Source organism: Lingula anatina, chromosome 7 (genome assembly GCF_051362555.1).
Source record: "Lingula anatina isolate TDL-2025a chromosome 7, LinAna3.0, whole genome shotgun sequence".
In the NCBI taxonomy this organism is placed as follows: domain Eukaryota; kingdom Metazoa; phylum Brachiopoda; class Lingulata; order Lingulida; family Lingulidae; genus Lingula; species Lingula anatina.
In genome coordinates, this window is record NC_141773.1 from 7,209,673 (window position 1) to 7,220,701 (window position 11,029).

Below are 11,029 nucleotides of genomic sequence, written 5' to 3' on the forward strand. Positions count from 1 at the left end.
TGTAGCATGAACCCTTTTGATGTGCCACTATTAATTGAAATAGCCAGTACTTTTTGCCTAAAATCATTTGCCCGATTCACATAGAATGCTTTTTATTGAGAAGTTAGTTATCAAAATATCAAATTTTTCTTTTTTTTTCTTTTTTTTTTTTTTTGTTGCTCTTTTCATCAATGCATTCTGCAAACAGATATTAAGAAAAACAAAGCACATATGTTTAACAACATTTTATTATGCTTAAGCAAAAGCAGGGCGAAACACAGTAGATATGAACAACAACCAGTGTTTCAAAAATCAGAATTGTATGATACCATATAATATAAATGTTTCCTATAATAAGCACCCACGTACACTATAAATGTCATAGTAAAATGCAACATTTCTTTAGGATATTTCCCAAATACTTTTTCTTTTTCGGTACATAATTTTTTCGTTTTAACATTTATTGTGTTATTGCATAAATAAGATTGACAAATCCCCACAATTTGACAACTCTGTCGAAATTAACTGTAGAAAGGAATCAAAGAAAACACAAATTTTATAATTTAAACCTGAATTAAGAAACGTGAACACCTCTCAATTAATAACCATATTATATATCCCCAAGATTATAAAATGTTTTAACGGTTGTCAATATTAAAACATGTAAGGAAAGTCAACGAAGAGCCAACAGAATTGCGAGCACCACCAATTTCGATATTCAGTGCCCATTGTTTATTTTCATTTGCCATTTTGTCCACTAGCCGCTGACGGGTTGCCTCTGTTTAGGTGAAGATCGATCATGTAAGCCTTTTCGGTAGAAAAGCTTGTTTAAAAGTCGTAAGACTTTTAAAATGGAAAAGAAACAGTGTCTGCTAGTTATTTGAACAGTTTCAGTGGCATCAATTTGCGTCACAAGTGGTCTTGTGTCCATATATATTCGGTGTAAGGTTGGAGCAGGCGTCCAGCACTCCCCTTTAGCTCACACCAACGACTGAATACAGTACCATTAGTGTCTTATTACATGCACGTCCATGAGCTGACCTTTTCTTCATTATCAAGAAAGCACAAATGTCTGTAATAATTTTGACATTGTTTGTCTCCAACATGTCTAAAATATGTCATGCAGCTCTCATGCCAGCACCATTACACGTTCTATCGGTATTTGGTAGTCGTATCCTGTACTTAAAAGTCATTGTCGCCCTAAACTTCAAATCATTACGCCTATAATGTCTAAATGTTATTTGCAATAACGTTCTTGGTCACTATTGGCGAGTACCCTATGTAAAAACGGCTATACACATTAGATAATACAAACGTGTATAAACCGAAAGAAAAATGACATCACTTTTCCCGTGATACTTGTTATTATTCATTTTGGACAAACATGTGCCATTTCAATAAGAAAACAATTATGAACCTGTCTCAAGGCCGGCCAGAAGGACGATACGAGGATAAATAGTTCGGAGTAGTTGGAGGCGTCTGCGGTCTTGTCCATTTACCACCTGAAAGGAAATGTGTCATGAATGTCTGAGCTAGCATTTTGTCTTATATAATTGATGTGCACATGATGATATTGTTAAGAAATATCACTGAATTTTTAAAAGGAGGCTCAACTATTATACTAGTGGGGCCTTAATAAAGGCAGTCCATGAATAGCAATGATAAGTGAAGGAAAGTTATCCTATTTCAGTTAATTTGTAATCATAAGTGGAACCAGGGCGCTCCCCCTCTTTTCATAAATCAAAATGACCAGTTCTGTTCCCATCCAGAAACTGTCAAAAAAGATTCAAACCCACAGAAACAGCTTTAAGTCATGGATTTTACAACAAACAAAATATTTTACCATTTGTTTAGATATATATAGATAGAAACAGTTTTCCACGGAGGAGTGGAGTAGTAAGGTAAGATTCCCCTCTCGCTTAATGTCCTGAATTCATCAGTAATAGTTTTAAAATACAAAAGATTATAATATATAAGGGGTTAGTTCGCCCCTCGCTTAAAGTCCTGAATTCATCAATAATGGTTTATACAATATATTATAATACAGGGGGTGAAGAAGCAGGGTTAGTTCCTCCCTCGCTTAAAGCCCTGAATTTAATAGTAACGGTTATTACAAAAAATTAACTTACGGCCACAAAGGAGAAGACGCCTCTACGAGGGGTCCCCAAGGGGTAGCATCGCTCTTTGAAAGGCTAAGGATGGTCTCATCGTTAGCTTTGTTTGCGTTCCAATCGCCACATATGCCAAGAATTTGGTTGCACCAAATAGGGGGGATTACAAGAACCATACAGTGACGGCCAATATAGAGCTTGATCTTGAAGAATTTGCATTCAATACTGAGATACCACCCTGGTATGTGGGAATCTAGCCACACAACCGTGATGCGAAAGTGTGTCCCCTCAAACAGGAACTGCGGTCCAGAAATGTCTGTCTCTAGGGTTACGGGTGTTCCAGGGCCATCTATTACCTGTAATTAAAAAAACACAAAAATAATAATGAAAACTTTGTTAAGACATTATTTATAGAATTTTAAAACATGCATGATATTGATAAAAGCTCAAGGGTGAATATTTAAAAAGACCTGCGTGCGCAGCATGGAAAAGTAGTCCGCGAGGAACCATAGTCCATTTCCCATTACTTTCTACAGGTGCCAATCGTCCTTTTTAAGACCCCGGATAGACATTATAACCACATGGTCGACAAATTATGAAATTGTTCAAAAATTTAATTGAAATATTATAATAGTTATGTAAATTCCGTTATTCGTAAGTAAAAAAGTTTTGGCGTGCTAATGTTTAATGTTACGCTCACTAAAACGCAGACGTGCAAATGGCCAGTACCCCGATGAAATATTGTCATGAAAATTATAAATTTCATTAATCTTATAAAGATATAAAGATATTTCTCTTGGTTTTACACTTCTTATTTTATTTACTATCCTTTCTGAAAATAATTTTGAACGGAACGGGGTTTCAAAGGCAGTTTTCAGTAGAATAAACATTTGAGACGAACGTCTTCCTATTTTGGCAATGAACATGTTCATATTTTGGCAGGGCATGCGAACTGCAGAAATTTAGATAATTGAACGGAGAATTGTAAATTGCTCTGTCATGTTGCCCTATCTAAGTACTGAAATAAGCAACAATACACGATGTTTCTAACGATATGCCTTGACTGTAATGAATAGAGAATTAATATTAGCAGATGAATCAAGGAAACAATATCTATGAGAATGATTGATATAAAAGTGGTTAGGTCGGGTTCCCGCTACAGAAGAATAGCATAAATATCCACCTTTACACAAAAGTTAGATCGTGTGGTCGTTATACAACAAAAAAAAATGAAAATCATTTTAATTAGTTGGTACATGCTCCTTCTGCAGTTACCAGGTCACCCATCTATATATATATTAAAATTTACTGTATTAAGGTAAATAGGAATGAAAATCTCATTCTTCTTTAAGTAATGTCCTTATGATATTTCTGTCTGATAGATTTTTCTAATTTTTTACATGCACAGTTGCCACTTTTGCATCCATATTTGGATAAAAATAATATCAGTTTTGTTGCAATGATCATTGGAACTTTGAATTAAATTGCATCGCCAAGACCGCCAGCACTAGTTGCTGACGCAATGCGCAACAAAAATGACGTTAATTAGGGCTCGCACCGTTGTTGCATAGTATAGCATAATGAAACCACCTTTAAACAGAAAAGGACTGGAGAGAGAGAGAGAGAGGGAGAGAGGGAGAGAGAGAGAGAGAGATAGCTCACTTTCAAAGTGTATGTTCTTCTGAGGGTGCCCTTGTAATAGACGGTAACGCTACTTTTCCAGCAGCCAAATTTCACAGCTTGCAATCGGGTCTTCGGGGGGCCATTGAAGTATTCGTGCCTTGTCAACACATACCACATTCTACATCTAGGAAGGCCTATTTTCAAACGAGGCATTGCCATAAAGCCGATATGATCAGGGCTGGTGTTGTACCTGAACTCCCTTTTATCGCAAGTCATATAGCGGATATCGCCGTGGGCATGGCAATAACAAGTGCCAAACCCTGGAATGGATAAGTAACAGGATAGGTATACCATTAGAGAACATTTGGTTACGGTGCATTTGTGTTATATACATTTACTGTCAGTTAATTGGAATTCTGACTTAGACGGGATGTTAGCATTGTTAGTTTGTTTCTACCGATTCCCAATGGTTATACTCTCACACTCCAATGGTCAAGGAGGAAAAAGCAGAAATTGTTATGTAAAAAAAAGGATCATCCATCCCCAAGGACAGCCCAATTTCCAAACACACGAAAGTTCCGCAATGCCCATACACATCTCTTATGATAGGTCTATCAAATCCCAAAAGTTTCAGTTTCCTCACTCTAATGGCCTAGAAGGAGTTAACAGAAATTACAATGTGAAAAAAACGCATAATCAACCAGCACCAAAGGACAGCAGGGGGGTCGTTTGGGGGAACTCCCCCAGAAAAATTTGTCAATATGAAGTAAAATGGTGAATTTCGGTAGCATTTCACCTACATGTATATTATAAATTAACTGATTTTGATGGGAACGTTACATTTTAATCTTTTTTTCAAAAGTTATTAAATCAAGGTATTACAAAACACTTTTATCATCACTGCCCATTGCCCAAAACGTTCAGTCCTGACTAGTACCTCACTTAATTGTCATAGTTACCGGTATTTTTAAAGAATTAATTAACATCTTAAATCCAAAACTTCATGTTTAATTGTTAGTAACGGTATAATTACTCATATCATATCATATCATCGTAAATTTCTACAGTGATCACTGTCACTGCCACCACTGTCAAACAGTGAGTCAAAGTCACTGACATGTTCATGTGACAGATGGGTGTCTGGCTTATTAGAACATCTTGTTGTAAGACGACGTGGAGGGCCGGTGTAACGAAACAGAGGGTCTGTGTAACAGAAAGCCCGCCCTCCATATAGTTATAATGGTTAGGGTTAGCCTGATCTAAGTGGGTCAAAATCTATGGCGAGGTTAACCTGTACACATGAATTGGAAGCGGACTCTCTGTTATGTGGGACTCTGTCACGTTAGACCGGTTAGCCATGACCTCACAAAAAATATATATCCAGGAAAATTAACTTTTTCCAGGCTAACCACAAAGACCTTTGCCTGGAAAGTTCATATTATTTACTTCTTCTCTGTTTTTAGGCAGCGATAGGTGTTTTTCGCCTCCTTTCCAACTGCTTGGAGCGGCGGTAGGTTTAAGAAAGCGAACGTGTCATAAATTAATACGACCTACTTAAAATGTGTATATTTGATCATTTTGAGAAAATCCAAGATGACTGGCCGTCATTGGTCATAGGAATACTATTACAACTGCACATCAAAAATTGGCTTTTCATCTACTATCAGGGTGAAATAGTGTTTATTACAAATGGTGTTTGCTTCTCAAGTTCTGCCCATCCTTATTAGTCCTACACGGTATGATATATATCTGGGCCGGTTGCACTAACAGGGCGTAAATTTACTTGGCTACGACTGTCGTAAACCGCAACGCCTGGCGTCCATGCGCCAGGTTTACTCTCCCTGCTTACGCCCGTTGCTCCAAGACAAAAACTGGTCGATCTTAACTACGCCCGAGTAACGCTCCGTTGCGTCACTGGCCAACAATACGTGGATGGTATAATTGGGCAAATGAGGAGTTCTCAGCTGCAGTCATAATGGAATGATGACATAAATAAACACAAAAGGAACATTTCAGTGACGGAGAAATTCATAAGCTTCATTATTCAATTTTGATTTAGAAATAAGAACGATAAAATTGTTGTTGCCTTGGATATGTGAAATAATAAAATCGTAAATATATTCCGAATCAAAATATTATGGTGTTGTAAATGAGAAAAACGCAATGGAGGCAGCACTTGTTCCTATTAATGGATTTGAACACCTTCACACTTGTTACTGAATCTTTTGAGACTGAAAATAATGCAAAAAATTCACCTTTAACGACAGCATTGCTTTCTTTTCATAGTTTTACAACAGTGTCGACAATTTTATGACCTTCTTTTCTATGGTTACACCGTGAGGTATCATTTAATTCAATCGTGCTTACATCTTGGAGATTAAGAAACACGACGGGTTGGTGCAACCGGGCCCTTCTGATATTTTAAGCTTTCGTCTCTATGTTTATATACAGTAAAATATGAATGATATAAAATGTGAATAAAAAGTGACTATGGTTAGTTATGGTTTCTCAAAAATTATGAAAAGAATTAAAGAAATCGTACTGCTGAGAGCCAATTCGTGTCGACATGAGTGGTAAAATTTAATTTGAACACATGCATATACATGTACATGACTACATACATTATTTATTTAATAATAACTTATATATATATATATATATATATATATATATATATATATATATATATCGGATAATAAAGTCAATACACTAAGAAAAGTGCTCCACCCATGGTGACGGACCAACTCAAGATTCTTTAAAAAAAGAAACAAAGAATGTTTTACAATGAAGGCCCTACTTATCACCCGCCTGCAATCCAAATATTGTATCTTTAAATTTCAACATTACATCCTTAATGAAAGCCTTTAGATGTCCAAGAAACGGTTAAAATACCTAACGTGGATAATGTATGGACTATGTTTTGACGGAATAACTTTCTTTCTCGTATAATTATACTTAAAAAAAATATTTAACTCAATGCTTCTTTCAATGATGATAACAAAACTGATAATATCATATATACTTACAGTAACAAGGCAGGTGTGAAGCGGGATAGAAACAGTCCCCATAGTAGTCTTGTTGTGCGGTTGTCAGCGAGTTCCACATGTCAGTAAATGCAATTGATATGTTCTGTTCTTCCGGGGTAAGCTGAGACTGGGCTGAAACAACGGCTACCATTGCCACAGCAAGGAGCAAAAGCACGGCCACGTTGCTGTTCCCTGTCATCTTCAAGCTAGAGTCTTCCTGGCAATGGTGTCCAAGGAGAGGTGCAAAGCAACTGATATTTTCTCTTCTTCACCCATCTTATATATTCGTTTTTAAGTGGGCGTAAAGACCGCCTTCGCCACGGTGGCATACGAAGCGTGCGCATGCGCCTCATTTGCCACAACTGTGCCTCGATCGTCTCTTTTTGATTTTTTTTCCAAAGGAGGCCAGTCGTTTGCAGAAAACCGCCATTCTAAGCAGATGTTGAGAGCGTTATCATAAACCCTGCTTGAAAATCAATGTCAATCTCATATCTCTCAAATTGCCAGCCAACATTTTCAAAGTCCTGTTGGATCACCGTTGCCTTCTTTTACCATCTGAAGCTTTTTGACAACAATCTATTAAAATGTTCCTAAATGATTCCTAAATGCAATGGTAATCAGTAACACAAATGGCCAAATGTTCCAGCTGAAACGCCTTTACTCTTCAGGGTATCCCAAACTTTTTCAAGTACGAGTTACCTATAATTCTAACATGCATTTAAGTATGCGGGGGTCACTACTGTTGTTTCAGAACGGGTAAAGAAATCGATAATGGCATTTTTTATACATGTTTATCAAACATTCATGTAAGAATGGCCTGATTATAGAGTTTTCTGAAATACTTGAAAATATAACATCCTTACTGTGTCAATGGAGAGGACACACCCGATTCACAAACTCTAAATTGATATGTAAAGCCAGATTAAGAACATAAAGCGCCTAGCTCTTTAAGTACAGGGACCAAATGAATGGAACAATCTCCCAATATACTTAAAAACTAAAGCGTCTGAGGACAGTTAAAAAAGAATTAAGAACGTTTATTTTCAAAAAGTTTTATAGCTTATTTGACTGATTGTTATTTTTACATTGTATTATCTATTTTAATATCTATGATCATAACTGTTATTTTAGATTATGGATAAAAGACAGTATTATAAATATGATCTTCACAACAGTAATACATCAAGGTAGTTAGAAAAGAAAATCTATCTTTCTCTAACCACATTTAATTGACATTATTTATTCATATCATCGGAGACAGCGAAATGCATCCGTAGCCACAAACCGAGCAATTAATTGAAATGCGTAGTATTCTTTCTAGTCTGTCAAGAAAGATTTTGCTGGTACAGGTGATTTTCTTAATTTTGCTGGTACAGGTGATTTTATAAATTAAACGTCTTAATTTTTAATCTTAATTTTTATGTACCTTCGATGGCAGTCTTCGTATTCATTAAGAAAAATGAAGTGTAGGCCACAAAACTGACAAAATGAGGCATTGCAGTCATGAAGCATGGCCGCTTTGATTTTCCATACATTTCCAACACGCTTCTTAACTTTTGCCAAGCTGTATGAATATACTGAACACTGCACTGGATAATGATTGAAATCATTTTAATGTCACACAAAGAGCTGAGTGTAAATGTGATGCGTTAAAACCATCACCTCAGTTAATTGGTATCATCAGCACAGAAGAATTTTAATCAAACATTTATTTGTATTTTGTGTCACACAGAAGGTCTCACGCTCCTTACTTCTGTCAGCTCTTTTAGTGTCCTTGTGAAACTTAGCAAGGCGCCTTTGGACACAGTTTTCATAGCGCTCTCCTTCATATGGAATTTTATCTTCATGAATAGACTTTTTTATTAAGCGTTTATCCTTCACGTCAAAAGATATGAGGCCACACGAAAGGTATCTCGCCACTCACAAATACTAAATTATTTAAAACGAAGACGTTTGTTGGTTAGCAAGAAGATGCAGGTTCATTGCATAATAAATCAAAAGGAAAGAAATTTGCCACAAACTTAACTATACATTGAGTTGATTTTTAACATTTTGTTATATTGAAAAATCGCCATATTTAAGAATTCTGATTTAGAAGATCTTGCTATGTTGTTTAAAAACAACAGTTCCTAATTTGCTTGGTTCCTAAGTTGCTTTGGTTTGCAAACATTGATGCATCCCAAAACCGCGGATACATGTAAATTTAGCCCCCCCCCCTCCTCCACCTAACGATTCCCTGATTCCTTTTCAAAATACTTAGTTGTTTGTTCAGTCAGACCCCATATTTTGAAAATCAAACACTATAACCCTGATAGTTCTTCTGATTACCTGTAATTACATAGTTGATTGAGATTGTGACTCTCCAGTTTCTCATCAAGGAGGTTTTTCAGAATGCCTTTATCAGGGGCGGATCCAGAGATATTTTCTGACAGTCTTCCAAATTATCTTTGTTGATCCAGCCTCCATTTTTGACCGTTTTCCGAGAGAAAAAATTCGATACCCATCAATGAAAACTTCAAAATCTGACCGTCTTCCGGAAGACCCAGAAGACGGCCTGAATCCGCCCCTGTTTATAATAGTAATCCAGCACAATTTGTGCTAGAGTGTTGAAATAGCTTAAGTTCAGACAAGAGTCTAGCCTACCTTTTTATATAGCAAGCAATTTTTTCCACAAAATGACTTGTCTGAGGTAGGGAATCAGCACGACAACATTTCTGTGACTCTGTCTTTCTATCTTACCGGTATTTTCTATACTTAACAGTTAACCCAGCCAAGTCGTGGGTTTTGCGAGGAGCCATGTCATTGGACGGATTTTTTTAGATTATCGTAATGCGACATATCAGACCAATGACTGCATACGTATAATCATATATATTTCCTTCTAAGAACATTTCAATTTCTAAGTTCTTTTATAAGCATAGAAATTATAAAACACATCGGACGTCCCTACACGCGAGCGGCAACAACACGAATTTTCCTTTGAATTTCACTCGTATTTATCATTTAAGTTAGATACACCTCTCAACTCTACTAATGGTAATATAATAAAGACTATAGACTGTGCGGGGCTTTTTCCAAACACACAACGCAGCATTTGCTCACCTTCCAGATGGGGCAATCAAATAAAAAGTCGGGGTTAGCGTACTGAAAGTAAGTAAAACATTTACTGTGTTGCTAATGAACGCAAACGGCAAACTGCTCCCTACAATCGTTAGAAGGGCCTTATAAAACTGGACAGTGCCCATGGTTATCGTCTGCTGTCACCAAGTTTCTGTTACCGACCAAACGACCGCGGTGCACTCTTTTGTACAGCGAAGACTGGCCAACCAGTAACTAGTTAGTAAGTGGATAACTACAGCCATATCGTGTTTTTCTTTCTGTAGATACTACCCTAAGGCTAATGGCCTTGGTCATGTCATCAATCGTCTGATAAACACTTGTAAAGGATTTTATGCCCACATGGGATTGATTTCGGACTCAATGGTCCTCCAAATAGATACATGCATGTTCCTCTCTCTGATGCTGATATGGGTCCTCTAAAAGGCGATCAATAAGGAATAATGAAGCAATAAGCCTGATTAGCGACACTAAATTAAAATAATATTAAAGTCGCCTACGCATTAATTGAGAACATTGAAAGTTTTTGAACAAAGTTTGGCATTATCTTCAAACTATGTTGAGGGACTTGTTTTGGTCACTTGAAAAAAGGAACGTTCAATTACATGTCTTTATACGTACATATACATCCGTATATGAAGCACATTTAATAGAAAAACTTTTTTCTCCGCTGAATTTAGCACTGTCTCCTGTTGCATTGGCAAAAGTTGCACTGTTGTAATGAGCGCACTCTGGTCATTTCTGGAGCCAACAGGACAAAACAAACCAACTTAAAGATTATCCTATTATCTCCGCAAGAATATTGACCCTTTCGTCGCTTTATTCAAACGTTTGTAAAACATGATTTCATTTTAAATATTTGTACGAGATCAGTGATTTCTAACTACGCAGCCGTGGTATACTGTTCTTGCATGTACACGTTATACTATAGTAGCATAAGCCCTGCAATTCACAACCAAATCGAAGTGAAGCAGTCGCACATTTGACTGAAGTATAGGTTATGCTAATGAAAAGGTCTCAATCTGTGCAACATACCATGAGTTTGCGTGACATCATTTTTTAAATTTATTTGCAGTATTATATATTCTCAATTACTTACAGTTTACAACAGGTCTTCAGTGAATCCTCCAAACCTTAAACAGTATCGTTATTAAATACGCTTCAAAAACTTAG

The 11,029-nt window shown here is 36.6% G+C and overlaps 1 protein-coding gene across 1 annotated transcript; it reads right to left on the bottom strand.

The window, feature by feature from the left end:
- Nucleotides 1-11,029, bottom strand: LOC147760679 (uncharacterized). The gene is made up of 4 exons (XM_087018466.1): nt 6,740-11,029; nt 3,753-4,033; nt 2,109-2,446; nt 1-1,481 (listed from the first exon to the last, which is right to left on the bottom strand). The coding sequence occupies exons 1-4, from the start codon at nt 6,936-6,938 to the stop codon at nt 1,475-1,477; spliced, it is 825 nt and encodes a 274-aa protein (XP_086874592.1). The 5' UTR covers nt 6,939-11,029; the 3' UTR covers nt 1-1,474.